The sequence below is a fragment of the Anolis sagrei genome, chromosome 3 (assembly GCF_037176765.1).
Source record: "Anolis sagrei isolate rAnoSag1 chromosome 3, rAnoSag1.mat, whole genome shotgun sequence".
NCBI classification, from domain to species: domain Eukaryota; kingdom Metazoa; phylum Chordata; class Lepidosauria; order Squamata; family Dactyloidae; genus Anolis; species Anolis sagrei.
The window spans coordinates 86,780,647-86,801,418 of record NC_090023.1 but is presented as its reverse complement, the minus strand read 5'-3'; the positions used below and the strand labels follow the sequence as shown (position 1 = coordinate 86,801,418).

Sequence of the window (20,772 nt, the reverse complement as noted above, 5' to 3'; positions counted from 1 at the left end):
CACATTGTTGCTAACAGATTTCTGTAAATGGGTGACATTCAGAAACCTTTTACTGTTGCCAAAATTTCTGGGACCCCAACATTGTGCTAAGGCCGTGGTTTTCAACCTTCCTAAAGCCGCAACCCCTTAATACAGCTCCAAATGTTGTGATGACCCCCAACCAGAACATTAATTTCATTGCTACTTTATAGCTGTAATTTTATTACTGTTATGAATCGTAATGTACATATCCGATACGCAGGATATATTTTCATTCACTGGACCAAATGTGGCACAACTACCCAATACGCTCAAATTGAATACTGGCGGGGTTAGGGGGATTGATTTTGTCATTTGGGAGTTGTTGCTGGAATTTATAGTTCACTTACAATCAAAGACCATTCTGAACTCCACCAATGATGGAATTGAACCAAACTTGGCACACGGAACTCCCATGACTAACAGAAAATACTGGAAGGTTTGGTGTGCATTGACCTTGAGTTTTGGAGTTGTGGTTCAACTACATTCAGAGAGCACTGTGGACTCAAACAATGATGGATCTGGACTAAACTTGGTACGGATACTCAAAATGCCAAAATGTGAACAGTGAACAGTTTAGAGAAAATAGACCTTGACATTTGGGAGTTGTAGTTGCTAGGATTTATAGTTCAACTAAAACCAAGAGCATTCTGAATCCCACCAACGCTAGAATTGAGCCAAACTTCCCACACAGAATGCCGATGACTAACAGAAAATACTGTGTTTTCTGATAGTCTTTGGTGACCCCTCTGACACTCACTCACAACCCTGTCAGGGGTCCTGACCCCTAGGTGGAGAAACACTGTGCTAAGGGGTCAGGACCAATGGTTTAAGGGCCTTCCCACACAGCCATATCAAGGCAAAAAATATCACAATATCTGTTTTGAACTGGGTTATCTGAGTCCACACTGCCATATAACCCAGTTCAAAACAGATAATGTGGCATTTCACACAGCTGTTTGGAAGGGGCTGTAGTCAATAGTCAATCTCTGAATGTTCCTTGCCTACAGGTGATTCTACATTGGTGCAGTTTGAGACCACTGCTTAATGCTATGGGATCAGAGAAGCTGTAGTTTCGTGGGGCACCAGCACTATGTGGCAGAGGAGGCTAAGGGTCTTGCAAGACTACAACTCCCACGATTCCATAACACTGAGCCATGGCTATTAAAGTCTGCCTGTGGGGCTTAAGCAGCATTGCCCTAGAGCTCTCCCTGATCCCATAGCACTGGGGCTTGGGAGGAAAAGTGGTGTCAAGCTACACTAATTCTAGATGTACCCCTAGGTAGACACTACCATGCCACAGCTAAAGCTGGTCTCCTATCCAAGGAAGGACGAAGGACGTTAGGCCGAGTGCAAGATGTGGCTTGAGCAAAGGGAAGCAGGAACGCAGGCCAAAGAGGACTGGGATACAGAGAAGAAACAAGCAACAGGAGCCTTGAACCGGTGCAGAGCCGCCTTACCTGCGGGACAGCATTCTGTTCGGTGCTGGAGCTGCAGGGCACCTTCCTCTTCCCGGGGAAACCCGTTTGGAAACCGACCAGCTTCCCTTCCAGTTTCAGCCGGGCTACTTCTCGCCGCCTGCCAGGAGCCACACCTCGGAGAGGAACTTGGCCTGCAGGCTGGGCTGGTTCAGCAGTGGGACCGCTAGACTGTTGGCTTCTGTGTTATGGAACACCCCTCTCCGCAAAGTAGTTCCTCCCAATGCTGGCCTCTTCGAACGGTGCCCAGCCTGGTCCATTTCACACAGAGGGGTGATTCCCGTTTCCTTGATGCTAAAGAATGCCTTTATTTTCTTTCTTTCTTTCTCTTCCTTCTTCCTTTTCCTCCCCCTTCCCTTTCTTCATTTCTTTCCTTCCTTCCTTCCTTTTCCTTCCTTTCCTTTTATCCTGCCTTTCTCCCAATATTTAAGGTGGCTCACTGTCGGGGTGTCTATCCAAGGTGCATCTACAACACTTTAGAATGAATGCAATTTTATATCACCTTAACTACCACATCTTAGTGGGATGGGCATCCCAAGCCACCTTGTCTCTCTCCTGAGGAATCTGTACAAGGACCAAGTAGCAACAGTAAGAACTGAACACGGAACAACAGACTGGTTCAAGCTTGGGAAAGGCGTACGGCAAGGCTGCATCCTCTCACCCAACCTTTTTAACTTGTATGCAGAACACATCATGCGATGTGCGGGGCTTGACGAATGCAAAGCTGGGGTGAAAATTGCTGGAAGAAACATTAACAACCTCAGATATGCAGATGACACCACTCTGATGGCCGAAAGCGAGGAGGAGCTGAGGAGCCTTCTAATCAAGGTGAAAGAAGAAAGCGCAAAAGCCGGGTTGCAGCTAAACGTCAAAAAAACCAAGATTATGGCAACAAGAATGATTGACAACTGGAAAATAGAGGGAGAAACCGTGGAGGCCGTGACAGACTTTGTATTTCTAGGTGCAAAGATTACTGCAGATGCAGACTGTGGCCAGGAAATCAGAAGACGCTTACTTCTTGGGAGGAGAGCAATGTCCAATCTCAATAAAATAGTAAAGAGTAGAGACATCAGACTGGCAACAAAGATCCGCCTAGTCAAAGCCATGGTATTCCCTGTAGTAACCTACGGATGTGAGAGCTGGACCTTAGGGAAGGCTGAGCGAAGGAAGATCGATGCTTTTGAGCTGTGGTGTTGGAGGAAAGTTCTGAGAGTGCCTTGGACTGCGAGAAGATCCAACCAGTCCATCCTCCAGGAAATAAAGCCCGACTGCTCATTGGAGGGAAGGATACTAGAGACAAAATTGAAGTACTTTGGTCACATCATGAGGAGACAGGAAAGCCTAGAGAAGACAATTATGCTGGGGAAAGTGGAAGGCAAAAGGAAGAGGGGCCGACCAAGGGCAAGATGGATGGATGGCATCCTTGAAGTGACTGGAATGACCTTGAGGGAGCTGGGGGTGGTAACGGCTGACAGGGAGCTCCGGCGTGGGCTGGTCCATGAGGTCACAAAGAGTCGGAGACGACTGAACGAATGAACAACAACAACCACATCTGTATGCCCATAGAATCCTGGGATTTGTAGTTTGGTGAGGCACCAACTCTATTTGGCAGAGCATGCAAAAAAAGCAACCAGAAAACTACAACTCCCATGATTCCATAGCATTGAGCCATGGCAGTTGAAGTTTCCTGCTCCTTGGTTTTGGGTTGGACTGGATGGCCTACGAAATCTCTTCCAATTCTATGATTCTAATAGGGCCGCATCACACTAGAGAAAAAATCCACATATAATCCGGTTTCTGCCTGCTGCAAAATTCTGGGCTTTGTAGTTTAGGGAAGGGCCTTTAACAGCCTCACTAAACTACAAACCCCGGAATTCTGCAGGAGGCAGAAACTGGATTTAAAGTGGATTTTTTTCTCAAGTGTGATGTGATGTTAAACTGCATTAATTGCACAGTGTAGGTGCATCCATAGTCTCCTTTTCCTATTGCCACGCATTATGTCCTGTCTAAGAATTCATATCTTCTCGTGCTATCCCCCAAAGCATAACTGTCTTCATGGCTTCTAGGGAGTGTTCAGGTTTGATCAACTCTAGGTTCTTTTGTTTTTGTTTTTGGCAGTTATTGATATCTGCAGAACTCTCCTCTTTCATTCACCATTATTTCAAGTGATATTACTATCTTCACAATCGTACATAGAAACATGTAATACAATGATGTGGACAATCCTGAGTTTGATATTCAGTTATATATCTTTACATTTGAGGCACCAAAATAGAAACTGTGTTTGGCCCATCCTGCTTGGGCACTCTATTTTGAATGGATTTGGTAACAGGACAGTATTTATTTATTTACAGTATTTATATCCCACTCTTCTCACCCTGAAGGGAACTTAGAGCAGCTTACAGAACACACACATGGCAAGCATTAAATGCTGATTATACAACTAACAAGGGCAGACAACACAACAGAGGAAAAGGCAGTTTTTCCCCATCTTATTTCCAGCAACCTGGAGGGTGTGCTCGACTCTGGCCATGGAGGGTGCTGTCACTCCATCTTCCATGCCGAGGAGCTACCTCCCAATGATGTCTTTAAGGGGTTTTTATTATGTCCCCACTAAAAACGGTACCTATTTATCTACTCGCATTTCTGCTTTCAATCTGCTAGGTGGGCAGGTGAGCTGGGGCTGACGGTGGGTGCTCAACCCTGCCCCGGGATCAAACTGCTGACCTTTTGATCAGCGGGATGTTTCCGCAGCACAGTGGTTTTGTCTGCTGTGCTAAGCCCAGTTTGTCTTCTGTCTCAGTTGGCAAAATGTCTTGGGCAGTTCAGTCTATCAATAACAGCTTAATTTGATTTATTTATTATTATTTATTTCCAATATTTCTATTGCACTTTTCTCAACCTCCGAGGGGGGACTCTGGGTGGCTTACAAACCGGCCACAATTCGAAGCCTCAGTACAATACAAATATAAGCACAAATAGCAACAGTTTAAAATAGTAAATAAAACATTAAGATAAAACATGTTAAAAACATTGTAATCAACCATATAGCCAAGTTCAGTCCGGTTCAACATCCAAGGTGCTGTCATGCTTGCTTTCTAAAGGCCTGGTCTCAGAGCCATGACTTAACCTTCTTCCTAAAAAGAAAGGAGGGAAGAAGCCAACCTGATCTTGCTGGGGAGCGAGTTCCACAGGCATAGGGCCACCGCCGAGAAGGCCTTGTCCCTTTGCAAGGCTGGCGGGACCGAGAGCAGGGCCTCCCCGGATGATCTTAAGCTATGAGGCGGGATGTAAAGGGAGATACATTCGGACAAGTAAGCTGGGCCAGAACCGTATAGGGCTTTATAGGCCAAGACCAGCACTCTGAATTGTGCTCGGAAGTGGACAGGCAGCCAGTGAAGCTGGCACAACAGTGGAGTGGTGTGCTCCCTGGATTTATATCTTTGGTATTTTCTCACCTTATACATCTTTGACTGTGATTAGATAACCCTTACATTAGTACAGGCAGGAAATAAAAATTTAGAGAAACGTATCTGAGGACTGTTTTTTCACTTCTCAGAATTAGGAATAAATATCCTGAACAAGAAATGGAAATTGCCACTTATGTACGTTACACAGTATGGTGATTCAGTCCTTTGCTATGAATTGTATTTTGAAAGACGTGGGGTGGAGCCTCCTGTAAAGTCATCCAGGGGCAATAGCCTGCTTGTAGAGAGGATTAAGCATTCTTTGTGGGCGTGTGGCCAGTTTAACCCATGAAATCGTTCTCAGTGAAACTGTCCTGGTTTATCTGAAACAGGAAAGTCCTGTTGTGACACCTAAATGTGTGTTAATTGGCTCACCTAGATTAGATCTACACTGCCCTATATCCAAAGATCTGACCCCAAGCCCCTTCTGCACTGCTGTATAAAATCCAGATTATCTGCTTTGAACTGGATCATCTTTGAATTGGACTCATATAATCCAGTTCAAAACAGATATTGTGGGATTTTCTGCCTTGATATTCTGGGTTACATAGCTGTGTGGAAGGGCCCCTAGACTCAAGGGTGTTTTAAATATATTAACAAACCTTTTTTTCTGTTGGTGGTAATAAAACTAGTGTGTGTCTTACAATTATCAGTGTCTTAGAATGCGAAAAATGCTGGTATGATCTTTTATTTCTCAGCTGAGGACAACCGGAAAAGATTTGTTCAGGCTCAGCACATTTTATTTTTGAGAAAAGCTAACTAAAGCTAATATGTCGCTGAACATGATCCAGATGGTCAGTGAATCACTGGTTATACATTTTCATTAAGCTGCTTGTAGATCTGAAGTCTCGTGTCTTACTATCGGTTTAAGAATGAAACAATAAAGTTGTACAGGTTAAGTATCCCTTATCTGGTGTTGCTATAAGAAAGTCTTATAGCAGGGGTCCTCAAACTGTTGGGAGGCCGAATTATAATTTGGGAAAAAAACATGAATGAATTCTTATGCACACTGCATATATCTTATTTGTAGTGCAAAAAACACTTTAAAACAATACAATAAAATGAAGAACAATTTTAACAAATATAAACTTATTAGTATTTCAATGGGAAGGAGCCCCCGGTGGCGCAGTGGGTTAAGCCCCTGTGCCGGCAGGATTAAAGACCGACAGGTCGCAGGTTCGAATCTAGGGAGAGGCGGATGAGCTCCCTCTATCAGCTCCAGCTCCCTTGTGGGGATATGAGAGAAGCCTTCCACAAGAATGATAAAAACATCAAATCATCCAGGGGTCCCCTGGGCAACGTCCTTGCAGACGGCCAATTCTCTCACACCAGAAGCGACTTGCTCCTGACACGACAAAAAAAAAATTGGCTGATGAGATAGGATTGTTGTTGTTGTTGTGTGCTTTCAAGTCATTTCAGACTTAGGTTGACTCTGAGCGAGGGCTGGGTAATTGACCTTGGAGGGATGTATCTGGCCCCCGGGCCTTAGTTTGAAGACTCCTGTCTTATAGCAAAACCAGAGGCACTCCAAGTGGCCAGTTACTGGTCAAAGGACATTTAATATAATGCCAAGCTTTTAAACATTGTGTTTTCTCAAATACATCACAACTATACCCTTGGTTTGCCCCTGATACGATAAATAATAAAATCTTGTATCTGACATATCAATACAGGCATTCCAATTCCAAATTAAAATAAAACAAAATTCAAAACATGTATCATCCAAAGCATTTAGAGTGACTTATATAGAATGGCAAATTCAAATGTCTTTGGAATTATTATTAGCCACAGGAGTATTATAGACCCTAAGGGCCTTTCCACACAGCCATATAACCCCGAATATCAAGGCAGAAAATCCCGCAATACCTGCTTCAATCTGAATCCATACTGCCATATATCCAGGTTCAAAGCAGAAAATGTGGGATTTTATTCAGCTGTGTGGAAGGGGACAAAGAATACTTTTTAAAACTCTTTTTATTAAACAGTAAAACAGTGTTACATTAAGTCACATTTGTATTTTGAATTATAGTATTAATCAAGTCCAGACATGAGTTTGTAGCATGGAGTATAGTATTAGGGCCCTTCCACACAGCCCTATATCCTAGAATATCAAGGTAGGATATCCCACATTATCTGGGTGTGGACTCAGATAACCCAGTTCAAAGCAGATATTGTGGGGTTTTCTGCCTTGATATTCTGGGTTATAGGGCTGTGTGGAAGGGCCCAGGGCCCTTCCACACAGCCCTATAACCCAGAATATCAAGGCAGAAAACCCCACAATATCTGCTTTGAACTGGGTTATTTGAGTCCACACTGCCCTATATTCCAGTTCAAAGCAGAGAATGTGGGATTTGGTCCAGTTGTGTGGAAGAGCCCTGTATCACTTCTTCAGTGTAGTTGAAGGCAAAGGGCTTCCCCAGGAGGGGGCAACCTCACCCTAGGCGCCGCCTTGCCTTCCGCCTCCCGCCCGAGTGAGTCATTTCCTAGAAGGATGACGTCAGGGGCGGTGCGCGAGAAGAGAGGGGAGGCTGCCTGGCGCTGATTGGACAGGGTGGCGAGTGGGCGGGGCCGCAGCAGCCTATATATTCGGCGGCCCTCCTCACGTTCCCAGCACAGAGACTTCCGGATTCGGTCGCTTTGTTTTCCTTCCTAAGCCCACGTTACGGGATGCTGTCCGCCTGACTACCCGTGTCTCGCCGCCGCTGCGCCCAGGACGCGAATGAAGAAACTGCTCCTCCTGCTCTTCAACTATCGGGGACTCAATCGAGGCGGGGGACGCAAAGGGAAACGCCGTCGGAAATGGACTCGTTCGTTATCCGCGCCGCGCGGCCTGAGGACTGCGCCGACATCCTGCGCCTCATAAAGGTATCTGGCCTTCTCGCCTGGCCCGGAAGGGAGCGGAAGGCCTACACCAGTGTAGGTCAGCGGTTCGTAACCTGAGAATTCCCAGGTGTTTTGGCCTACAACTCCCAGAAATCCCAGCCTGCTTACCAGCTGTTAGGATTTCTGGGAGTTGAAGGCCAAAACATCTGGGGACCCACAGGTGGAGAACCACTGATGTAGACAGACAGACAGGAACTAATCAATAAAGACAGATGTAATAATAATAATAATAAACCTTTATTTATACCCCGTTCATATCTCCCGAAGGACTCGGTGCGGCTTACAAGAGGCCGGGGCCCAATACATAAATAAAACAACAGCATAACAAATACAACAATAATTAAAACTCATAAAACAAGCAATAAACATTAAAACAATGAGAATAAACATTAGACAAGAATCCACCCAACATAATAAAGTTAAACCCCAAGTATACCCATTTAGCCTCTTTTTTATTTTTGATACATACATATATATATATATATATATATATATATATATATATGGGGCATTGGTAAACTTTGGCCCTCCAGGTGTTTTGGACTTCAACTCCCACAATTCCTAACAGCCAGCAGGCTGTTAGGAATTGTGGGAGTTGAAGTCCAAAACACCTGGAGGGCCAAAGTTTACCCGTTCCTGATATATACACAGAAAAAGGGGTGCTTGCTTTTTGGTGACTACAAGACCTGAAACTTGTCACGAAGACTTACAAAAACCCAAATCCCATCCATTCTCAGCTATGATGATACAGGTTTTTTTTTTCTAAATATGTGGCCAGAAAGTAAAGTCAAAGTTTGAGCTGGAGTCCAAGGTTATCTCCTCCCAATCATGAGTGCTGACATGGCTGATTTGCCTTTTCCCCCCCTTTAATCTGCTAACTCCAGATGCCTTGTGACCCACATCTAAGGAAACTGCTTTTGAAAAACAACAAAAAGGGAAGGGCTTTGTTCTCCTTTTACTTCCCTCACCTCAATAGTTGCTTTAAGGAAGTATTGGTATCAGCTAGAGAGGGTGGTTCTCTTCCTCATTCTTCATTTGAATGTCTAGTTGCTTGGAAGTGAGCCCCATTAGACCCAGAGAAACTTGGACCCCATCTATACTTGCATTTAATGCCGTTCCAAACTGGTATTGGAAGCGCAGATGGCTGAATAGAAAATGCTGGAACCAGTTTGAGGCCTGGATGGGTGATTACACAAATCACAGAGTGTTAAAGAGTATTAAGGACTTTCTTTAGCATACTTTTTTCTTATCTCCTTTTTCTCTCTTTTTTTGGTGTGTCCATGACTTTTATTAGGGGCCCCTGGTGTTGTAGCGGGTTAAACCATTGAGCTGCTCAACGAAAGGTTGGTGGTTCGAATTTGGGGAGTGGGATGAGCTCCTGCTATTAACCCCAGCTTTTTCCAGACTAGCATTTCGAAAACATGCAAAAGTGAGAAGTGGTATCAATAGATACCACTTCTACAGGAAGCTCCATGCAGTCATGCTGGCCGCATGACCTTGGAGATGTCCACGGACAATGCCGGCTCCAAAATGGAGATGAGCACAACCCTGCAGAGTCAAACACGACTAGACTTAATGTCAGGGGAAACTTTTACCTTTAATATAGCTTTTTTTAATATTAAAAAATAAAAACAATATTATTCGCACTCACAAGGAAAGTAAAGGTGGGGTTAGAGGTGGTGGAGCTCTGGTTCGTAGATTAGAATTCTATAATTATCTGCTATATCACTGAAGAAAAGGAACAGGATTGATGGGGGAAAGAGTTTGTTATAGTTATTGCATCTATATCTTCCACACAAGTGCTATTTGCACACATTTGTGGGAGTTCTATACCAGGCTGGCTGCTTTACAGTGAACTTTGAACTGCATCAAATGGTCTGTGTAGATGGCATCAGTGATATCACTTACAGGTCAATGTTTCTGTAAGCTCTGGAGTCACATAACCCATCTGCTGGTAAAGTAGGCCCTTGATCTCTCCTGTAATGGTGTTCCTTGAATAAAATGGCTAGATCAAGCTATCCTTTTTGGATTCTTTTTTAAAAATACATTTTCAATCTGTGGGTGATTGAATCTGTGGATATGGAAGGCCAGCTGTACTGAAAATGCCTTGCTTGCAGAATGCTGAGTGCAAAGGTACACGTGTACAAATGGAGAACTGTTTGTTCCATAAACAGCTTTTCTTGTTGGGCCCAGATACTTTGGCCTCCTCTGCGTTGACAAAATAACCCCTCCCTGCTCTTGTGAAAGAGGCTGTACTGCCTCCACCCTCTTTGCAAAGCTAAACGTCATGGAAAATTAGTCAACAGTTCCTGTCGAGTCAACAGTTCGTGTCCTTGAACTGTGTTGAACGACAAGATGGCCTACTTGTAAAAGATTAGATCTCACCTTTGGCAGACTTCTTCTAAATATGGCTCAAACAGATTCAGGATCAGGGGAGATAGACTTTCATACAGGGAACATTTCATAATGTGAACTTGAGTCTAGGTTTGTTTAACTTAATTCGTTGGGTGATTTTTTCCCCCCTTCACATTACAAGCAGCTCAAGTTATTGGAAAAATAATAATTTTATTTCATATCCTCTTCTCAGCACTGCTCAAGATGGGTCACAGCATAGTTAAAAACAAACAAATACTATAAAGATTCTACAAACACACATTAAAATTCAGTTCCATAGAAGACACAGATCAAAGCATTTCTGTAAAATACACATTAATCACACAGAACAGAGACCAAAGTTCCACCGTGTTTGTTCAGTACTTGCTCTTAGGTAATTTTGCACAGGGCAATGTAATCCTGTCAGTGTTTACTAACAAATAAGTCCCAGTGTATTCAGTAAGAAAAAGAAAAAAACCTCAGTCTTTTTTAAGGCTGTTCTTTCACAATGTGAACTATCCATTATGTGTACACATAATGATCTTTTATATTTCTTCACATAGCAACAGTATTTTATAATACATGATGTGTGAGTTTATTTTCTAAGCATTGAATGTTTGCTTTTGTGTGTTTGTGTATGCGTGCGAATACAAATATTACATCTACACATACACACATTTATATGGAACAAGAAAATAAAATAGGCTAACGAAAGCTATCAACACTTACATATTTTGTTTTGGACAGGAACTTGCTAAATATGAAGATATGGAGGATCAAGTAGTACTGACAGAAAAAGGTAATATATATTTATCAACCTTTAAAGCAATGTTATTTTTAAAAGTCATTCAAAGAAAGGAAAATGATATCAAGATAACCCATTTGCTGTTGCCCTGTAGATCTGCTTGAGGATGGCTTTGGAGAACACCCTTTCTATCACTGCCTCGTTGCAGAAGTACCAAAAGAACAGTGGACACCTGAAGGTGAAGCACAGGGGGTTTTCATGTCTTTATTCCAAAAGAACAGATTGTTAAAAAAAGCCAATAATGTTTGGAACAATATGTGAGGTTTAGATCTACCTCTTTTTGAGGGCTAATGTTTGAGCTTGCAGAAATGTCCAAGGTTCGACTTGGATCCAGACCTTGCTTTCCACAAATGGAAGAGCTCCTTCTGTCTGCAGAGGGCCTTTGGTCCAGTAGAGTATTTCCAGCGGCAGCGTGGGGAAGGAAGCCATTTTTGCTGATTTCCCCCTGCAACTTCCTACATGCGCTTTCACCCTCAACTATGTTCTGGAATATATACTCTGGAGCACTGTGGGAGGTGGTATTGGGAGGTTGCAGGGGGAGGGGGGAATTGGCAAAAATCACCTCCCCTGCCTTTCTTATGGCTAGAGAGCACTGAGCACTGCACTCAAGGAGTGTGCCTGCTAGTGGGAGCCAGCTCTGGATCCAACCTAGTATCTCCTTTTCTGAATTGTCAGTTATCTCTCTTGAAGACCACAGAAAAACCCAGTTTACTAGTAGTGATAATGTCATAGTTCCAGTTCATTACATGGTTGTTCTTGTTTGACCCTAATTTACTGCTTTGTAATCCTGTTGAATCACTTGTTTTTTTTAATTTGTCCCCAATCTTCAGGTTACAGTCTCTAGCTTCGCCATGTACATGGCCCTTCCGTGTACATGGATGGGCGGGGAGGTAACTAAAAGATCCGTTACACAATAAAGTAGATGATCATGATATATGAGGTAAGGTCTCCAGGGACGAATATTATCCCCAAATATTGACCGCGAAAAGAAAGAGAAAAAAGCATTTACAAAAAAACTCGGTAGATCGGAAATCCTGCATGTCGCTCTGTTCCTATCAGATACGTTTTAATCTTGGCTGACACAGACGGAATTGTGGAACATGTCACTTCAAGAGTGACTACATTGTGATCAAGTGGACATAAATTGACTTGGGACACAAATATGAGGGACTTCTTTTGTGATGTTCCAAAATTTAAAAGAAAGCAGAGCTGAAATAACTGCAGTAATATTCTAATCTGCCGTGTAAAATTGTAGCAGCCTGAATTGTATCTCAGAGTGGTATCGATAGATTGTGTGAAAAGCATCTCTAGCAGAAAACTGCAAACGTTGTGCAATGACAACACAACCTTCAGTCTATTACAGTTGTTCAGTTCCTGATTATACATTGAAGCAACATTCTGCTAAATATACTTGCATTATATGCTGCTGGCTTTGGAGTATTCTGAGACCATTTTTATTCAGTGGGAAACTACCCTCCTTTGACAGGGAGTACTTCTGACATCCATTGCATTATAAACTTTCCTTGTTGCAGCATAACATTAATTTTGCATGTTTGGAATGTTCATTTTCACATATGCATGTAAAACTTGAAGTATAGTAACATGGTTTTTTTTAAAAAAATGTTTGTTTAATGTAAATGTAACATTGTGTTTCAGGGTACAGTATTGTGGGCTTTGCCATGTATTATTTCACCTATGACCCATGGATTGGAAAACTGCTGTATCTTGAAGACTTCTTTGTGATGAATGAGTTCAGAGGTAATTAAGACATTTTTTGCACTGATTTACTTTATTTGCTTCTGATATTTTTATCCTGCTTTTCTCCAGGAAAATGCAAATGCAAGTCATCTAAACATGCAATTAAAACTGAAATTCTCTTCCTTTTAGGTTTGGGCATTGGTTCCGAAATTCTGAAGCATCTGAGTAAGGTATGTAGTCGCAGGTAGTTTTCCATCATGTAAAAGAAAACTCTTTTCTAAAATGTCCAATTAAACCAAAGCACACTTAACATCACTGGGTATTGTAGCTGATAACTCCAGGTTTTATAATAGCCCATGGATAACAAGTTGGTCATCCGATGGATCTATCTACCTAAAAGCAACCACTGCAATAGCTAGAGAAACGTGTTCCAAACTAAACCCACTTTATTCTTTATGGTAGCACACTGATGTATAGCAACATTTAAAATCATTCTGAGGATGACAGATTTTCCAAGGCCACTTACTAATAAATGCAGGAAAAAGAAATAATGTGTCCAGAAGAAATGCAGCTTAGTCCAGAATCACATGAAGTGTATTGCTCTGAAGCGATAGCACACCACTTTATTGGAATTTGTGACTTTTTGTTGTCCACCATGCCTTTCAGATATTTTTGTGTTATAGCTATTTTTTCAGTTCTCAGTTGATGTTATTCTGTTAAGTGTTCTAGGAATAAAATCAGCATTCCACATTAATTGGAGTTAGGGACACAGGACCCCCATGAAAGTGCGTGGGGGGGGGGGGTGGCGGAATTGATGTGGTAATAGTTGACTTTGCTGTCGGATACCCATATAATTACACTGGAGGTCTCAATATTCCCATTGAGATTTTCTCTCTAGAAATGTCTCTGTGAATTACTTCTGTTGTAAAGTGACCATGTAATTGTTCTGGAGGCCCTAGAGAGGTGTTCCCTCGAGAAATGTCTTAGTCTTTTGTGAATAATCAAATCCACAAATAGTCAAAAGTGCAAATGTGAAGGAGCAACTGTATTCTTTGAAACCATCCTTAAATTGTTTAGAGATTCTGAGTGGAAAGTCCATCAGGTAGTCAGTGACTCAAAATCAACCAAATCTGGCAATAACAGTCTTGATCAGTAACAGACTACCAGTATAATGTCCCCTGGAAGCCAAGATCCCCTTCCCGTTGCTCATAATCCCTGTGCTTTCCCTAGATGGCTGTCAAGTGTCGCTGTAGCAGTATGCACTTCTTAGTGGCAGAGTGGAATGAGCCTTCCATCAGGTTCTACAAGCGACGGGGAGCGTCGGACCTATCATCGGAGGAAGGCTGGAGACTCTTCAAAATAGACAAGGAGTATTTGGTGAAAATGGCAACCGAAGAGTGAGGGGTTTTGTTGAAACAATTGCAAATTTCACATTATTTCCTTTTGCTATCCTTTTCCTGCCTTGCTTTCAACCAGTTTACTGTATTTTGTTTGGACCCTAATTGAATAGCTCAATGACCAGAGGCATAAATAAAATGGTGCATCTACAGTTGGTGACAGTTGCAGAGTCAGTTGATTGCCTGTCTCCATCCTCCGATCAGTATACCTTGGGATCCTAAAATGTATATTGTATGTAACTTCATTCTTGTAAGTGTCATTCGAATGTGTACAGTGTACACAGATAGGTTTTTTAATTATTTGTGTTCATAAGACAATAAACTATGTTTTTCATGTCAACGACAGTAAATTGGTGTACTCCTTTTAAACACTGGATTGTGGCTGCTCTTATTTATAATGTACTAGCTTAGATACCCAGATAAATGCTCAAAATAGTCATTGTTGGTTTTGGAATTTATGAAAGGTCTGATCAGAAAAAAACATAAGGGTGTGGGTGAACTACAACTCTTATCATTGCAGGTCAACCTCCCCCCCCCCCCCCCCCAATTTTGCCATGACGGGTATGTGTGCCAAATTTGAACCACATCCATTGTGGGGTTTATGGTGCTCCCTGGATTACATAGCCATGAAATGTTTCCTGCTCATGTCACAACTTACCCCGTCTTACTAAGCTGAGTACGCTATCCCTTAAATAGCCTCCTCTTTTTCCAACATTAACTTAAAATGCCAGCATGATGTAATGGTTGGGACTGTTAAACTACAGGAGACCAGGCTTCAGATCCCTAGCTGGTCAAGGGAATCCACCTTAGGCAAGTCATAGCTTCAGAAGGAGGACATGGAAACCTGCTCTGAAGTCTTGCCAGAAAGCTTTTCGACAAGTTCATCTTAGGGTTGCATAAGTTGGAAATTACTCCAAGGCACACAACAATTACTGAACACCTAGAATAAATAGTCTTAGATAACATTTTTATATGGAATGAATGATAGTTTTAGAGAAATTTATGGTAAGTGGCATCATAAAATAAGAGAATGAAAGGTGAGGTATGGTGGAAAGGAAAATGAGGACGTCTTAATGCCTCTCTCTTTATACCTGGGTTGAAATGTTCTGGCCTCACTGTACCAAGTAGTACAAGCCAATGGGTGAAATACATATCTCATACAAACTACTACATACCGATTTTCCATCTCTTGATAATTGGTTCCCAGATTCATAGGTTGGTATTCTGCTCATTTTTTCCTCTTCCTTCCATATTTTGTCAACTTGGCATCAGTCTACGGACATATTATGTGCCTTGCAAAGCTGTTTCTAACCTTTTTTTTAGTTTAGTACATTCAGACCAAAATTATTATTATTATTTATTATTATTAACTTTATTTGTACCCCGCTATCATCTCTCGAAGGACTCAATGCAGCTTACAAAGGCCAAAGCCTCAAAACACAACATAACAATACACAACCTAAAGCAAATTAAAAACAGTTAAAGCAATATTAAACAACACGCAATAAAACAATGCACCAAGACACCATAAAATTGGGCCGGGCCAGAGTAATGGGTACAGATTAAAAGTGCTGATGTGACAGGTGATATATAGGGATTATAGGGTAAGTGCAGTGTGCCAACTATCATAATTTCTAATAAAGTGCTTCTGGGACTTGTTGGAGTTTTCCTATTCTAGAAAGGCACATCAGAACAGCCAGGTCTTCAAGTTCTTTCTAAAGACTGCCAACGTAGGGGCCTGTCTAAGATCTTTGAGGAGGGTATTCCAGAGTTGGGGGCCACCACAGAAAAGGCCCTGTCTTGTGTCCCCACCAGACGTGCCTGCAACGCAGGCGGAATCGCAAGCAGGGCCTCTCCGGATGAACAAAGTGAGCACATGGGTTCATAAACGGAGATGCGGTCACGCAGGTAGGATGGTCCCAAACCGTTTAAATCCAGAGTTAGCAAATGTAAATATATATATTAACCAATGTAAATATATATATACATTGGCTACTTATGCTCTTTAGGCTTAGATGGAACACAAGAGGTGTGCTGTAGGCTAAACACTAGCACTCTGCCATATTGACTGCAAGAGCGGCATATAGATATATAGGTAAGAAACTAGGATGCAGAAATGTTCTAGCTACAAAATCCTGACAAAGTCTGTGGCTGCAAAGCAGTTCATGCAGTTAGTGTGGAAGAGGAAGTGCCCTACTGTTTAGTCTACAACTTGTGTTCTATCCAAGTCAAGAAGTAGAGAGCATAGGTAACCAAATGGCTAATACAGAAGTTGTACTTAAAGCAAGATGGAAATGCATTTGTTGGTAGGAACACAATAAAATTACAAAACACCTGAAATAAATACGTTTCACAATTCATATTTTGCTGGTTTCAAAATATGTTCAACACAAACATTTGGTAAAATGGAATCTTAAACCTGTTTCAAATAAAGCAATTCTTGCATTAAGAAATTGCTGTGCAAAAAAAGCCACAAAAACTGCCCAGAAACACAAAAGTTGAAAGAGGTTGGTTACTAGGATCTAACATGCCATGAGTACCAAACTATCAAAACCAACATTTATTATTTAGCTTTGTTGATTTGGTGATACAAATGCTGGCTAAAATATAATACCTTTTAGAATTGTATTAAGTTGCCTCACTATGTTAGATTTCCATGGGACTGAGAAGTCAGTGCAAATTTATGCCCTTATTTTAATTTTTTGTCCTTACTTAAACATCCGTCAAGAAATCTAAGATGTAGGAAAATACTGTCTGTCTAAGGCAATGCTACTCAATACTTAGTTTAATCATTAACCTCCACGAACAGTCAGGTGTAACCTTTATACCTTGTATGTCTGGTTATGTAAGATAACCAACACCCTGAGTAAGGATTTCTGAATATTGTGTTTGGTGTTTTTATAGGGTGAATTGCAATCCTGTGTGTGGGAAGTAAGAAAACTTCTTACAGATTGCTGGTTAATTTGCATTAAAAAAGCAATATTGTCAAGCAAGGAAATAATTTTCTTGACTGTAAATACAGTCTGTTAAATTATTTATGACGATTACTCTGGGTTCTTTTGAGCCATACATTTTTCATGCGCACAGAAACCATTTGCTGTACTTTTGGCTCTAATTCCATGGCAGTATTCAGATGATATCAGTAGGACAATGGTGAAACACTGGAAGATTTTAACCGTCATGTGAGTCTCCACAATCTTGATTACCGAGAAAAAATGAATTGCAAGGCAGTATGCTGCAACGGACTAGAATTGTGTCACCCAAATATTCTTTGTTCTTTCTCTAGTTCAAAACATGCAGCTCGTATACCACAGTGCTTCATCAGAACATGAAAATAAGCTTCTGTGGTTATTACTCTAACAGGAAATGAAACTTCTTTTTCAAAGCTCAATTTAATTTTTAAAGGGTTGGGGTGGGGGAGCTCATTTCCAAAAGTAGATGAAGCATTTTCACTCTTACGCTTGACTGTATGCAGAAAACATACTAGAAGAATGTGATCCATATCTGCTGTTTCTCACGTGTGATCCTGATACCCCTCTGAATATCTACCCTTGACTATATGGACAACTTCTGGCAAAAATTAACTGCAGAATCACACTGGGGACCTTTAGATTACAATTATAGAAGCATAGAGTTGGAAGAGATCTTGTGGGCCATCCAGTCCAACAGCCTTGCCAAAAAGCAGGAAAATCACATTCAAAGCACCCCCCGACAGATGGCCATCCAGACTCTGCTTAAAAGCCTCTGAAGAAGGAGCCTTCACCACACTCCGGGGCAGAGAGTTCAATTGCTGAACAGCTCTCACAGTTAGGAAGTTCTTCCTAAAATTCAGGTGAATCTCCTTTCCTGTAGTTTGAAGCCATTGTTCTGCATCCTAGTCTCCAAGGCAGCAGAAAACAAACTTGCTCCCTCCTCCCTGAGTTCCCTTCACATATTTATACATGGCCATCATGTCTCCTCTCAGCCTTCTCTTCTGAAGTCTAAACATGCCCAGCTCTTTAAGCTGCTCCTCATCGGGCTTGTTCTCCAGACCCTTGACCATTTTAAGTCTCCCTCCTCTGGACGCATTCCAGCTTGTCAACATCTCCCTTCAACTGCGGTGCCCAGAAATGGACACAGTATTGCAGGTGTGGTCTGACCAAGGAGGAATAGAGGAGTAGCATGACTTCCCTGGATCTATACACTAGACTCCTATTTATGCAGGCCAAAATCCCATTGGCTTTTTTTGCTGCCGCATCACATTGTTGGCCTATGTTTAATTTGTTGTCCACAAGGACTCCCAAGATGTTTTTCACACATACTGCTGTCAAACCAGACACCCCCCATTTTGTACCTTTGCATTTCATTTTTTTCTGCCTAGTGGAGTATCTTGCATTTGTCCCTGCTTCACTTCATATTGTTAGTTTTGGCCCATCTCTCTAATCTGTTAAGATCGTTTTGAATTCTGCTCCTGTCTTCTGGGGTATTGGCTATCCCTCCAAATTTGGTGTCGTCTGTAAACTTGATGATCACGCCGTCTAACCCTTCATCTAAGTCAGAGGTCCTCAAACTTTTTAAACAGAGGGCCAGGTCACAGTCCCTCAAACTATCGGAGGGCCAGATTATAATTTGAAAAAAACATGAACTAATTCCTATGCACACTGCACATAACTTATTTGTAGTGCAAAAGCCACTTAAAAATAATACAATAATTAAAATAAAGAATAATTTTAACAAATATAAATTTATTAGTATTTCAATGGGAAGTGTGGGCCTGCTTTTGGCAGATGAGATAGGATTATTGTTGTGTGCTTTTGAGTCATTACAGACTTAGGTTGACTCTGATTGAGGGCCGGGTAAATGACCTTGGAGGGCCGCATCTGACTCCCGGGCCTTAGTTTGAGGACCCCTGATCTAAGTCATTAATAAAGATGTTGAACAGAATCAGATGGAACCCTGTAGCACGCAGGGTTGCTAGAGGTGTTCTCGGGTACCCTAACCCCAGCGAATGTGAAAGTCTGACTGTACTTTAAGGGTCAGTTAGCAGTACAAAGTTGAAAAAATAGCCAATCAGCTGCAAAATCTAACTGAATACATTTCCTAGAGGCCATATACCAGACTGAGGACAAACAAGATGGTGCCTTCATGCCCAGTTTATGATCCTGGATGCATCTCGCTGGCAAGTACTTAAAGGAGATTGCTGAACTAGACAGGCCCTTGATTCGATACAGCAACACTCTTTTGAGCCAAAGCTCTTAAGGAAATTATTTAATTAATGCGAAAATGGCTCACCTTCTTGGCAATTGGTTTTTAGCTATTATAAAACATGTTCTACACAATTGCAGGTTATTATAAATTTTTATAAGCCCAATCCTTAGAATTGTAGCCAAAATCTAAAATTAAGTTAATAAGATGGCACTTAATTGTAAATATTTATGATGGAAAGAAAATAAAAAAATGAAGTAAATGTTAACATTGAAATGGTCTGCATAGAGACAGAAGAGCCAGTGATCCATTTTGTTGGGGGCGGGGGGGGGGGGGGGGAGTGAGAATAGCAGGGTCTTTGTTAAATCAAAACCTGGGGACATCATTATATTACTGAGTAATCTGCTAGAACTAAGATCCATTGCACTGTTTCCCCCTCTCTGTATATACACAGCTGGCATGCAATTGTTCTTATTAATAAGACAGAATTACTATTATATAGCATTTTCCTGACCTAAGCACTTCCTAAACTGATGGACCCCACAAATAATCACACAAAATAGTGCACAACATATGGCAGTACAAACCTATAAAAGACAATGAAAAAAAGTTATCATTTTGATGGCCTAAAATTCACAAAACTGCTTAGTTTCATCAGTATTTTTATCTCTCTGCCAGGCTATGTTCATTTTGGAAATAATGAATGAAAAATGGCTGTTAAGCAATAAAATCATTTATGTTACACAAGACGTTTGCATTCTGCTGTTCTATGGTCCTCCCTTCTAGCTGGCCAAGAATAAATCATTAGCTATGCTATAGTCAGTTCCCACAGGATCAGCATGACCCTTACTGAGTTGTGCATTCAGGCAAAGAAAATTCCCTTACAAAAAAAACAAACAGTTTGGTTCCCATCAATCTATAGAGAGAAGCTCACAGATGCCCCATTATACACTTCCCCACTGATTTTTGACATCCAGAAGAGTTTGATGGGGTGGGGAAAACTCAAACAAAAGACTAGGTCATTATATTTATGGTCCCGTTGTCAAATTTGCAAACTTACTGCTGGACACAATTTCAATGCTGATATGTTTAGCTCTTTGTCTCCCACCACAACACAAATAAGCTTTGTTCTCACCAAGAATGTTAATTTGTTTTCCCTACAGTAGATTATACAATATAAGAATGATGTCTAAACAACTAAATTTGAAAAAAAGGGGCGGCAAAGACAATACTGTTAAATCTTCATTTTATTTAAGCCTTATAAATAGTAACAAGAGACTGGGGAGTTTCAAGAGTCAATTTGCAGCCACCCCAAGCATTTACTTAGAATTAAGTCCCATTAAGTTCAATGGAACATAGTTCCTTGTAAACTGGGGTCAGGATTACAGTGTATAGGCACAGGTCCTGAAGCAGGTTCTGAGTCACATCAGCGAACTCCCATTTTCGAGAGCGTAACTGGCAAAGGCAAG

At 41.5% G+C, this 20,772-nt stretch overlaps 2 protein-coding genes across 3 annotated transcripts in view; one reads left to right on the top strand and one right to left on the bottom strand.

Moving 5' to 3' along the window:
* Window positions 1-1,835, bottom strand: part of ACOT9 (acyl-CoA thioesterase 9) — a 30,180-nt gene extending 28,345 nt beyond the window's left edge. For both annotated transcript variants that reach the window (XM_060770105.2, XM_060770107.2), the window contains exon 1: window positions 1,479-1,835. In XM_060770105.2, coding sequence (XP_060626088.2) covers window positions 1,479-1,492 — 14 coding nt within the window. In that variant the 5' untranslated portion in view covers window positions 1,493-1,835. The remainder of the gene's footprint in view (window positions 1-1,478) is intronic.
* A 5,740-nt stretch (window positions 1,836-7,575) lies between these two features.
* SAT1 (spermidine/spermine N1-acetyltransferase 1) lies at window positions 7,576-14,459 on the top strand. The gene is made up of 6 exons (XM_060770108.2): window positions 7,576-7,828; window positions 10,967-11,018; window positions 11,119-11,202; window positions 12,681-12,782; window positions 12,912-12,952; window positions 13,953-14,459. The coding sequence occupies exons 1-6, from the start codon at window positions 7,763-7,765 to the stop codon at window positions 14,121-14,123; spliced, it is 516 nt and encodes a 171-aa protein (XP_060626091.2). The 5' UTR covers window positions 7,576-7,762; the 3' UTR covers window positions 14,124-14,459.
* Window positions 14,460-20,772: the final 6,313 nt, after the last annotated feature.

Bases quoted from the DNA above. Each gene is read 5' to 3' on its own strand.
- SAT1 (XM_060770108.2), top strand. From the start codon at position 7,763: ATGGACTCGTTCGTTATCCGCGCCGCGCGGCCTGAGGACTGCGCCGAC. The intron at 7,829-10,966 runs GTATCTGGCCTT...TGTTTTGGACAG, and splicing joins ACATCCTGCGCCTCATAAAG to GAACTTGCTAAATATGAAGA. The intron at 12,953-13,952 runs GTATGTAGTCGC...TGCTTTCCCTAG, and splicing joins TTCTGAAGCATCTGAGTAAG to ATGGCTGTCAAGTGTCGCTG.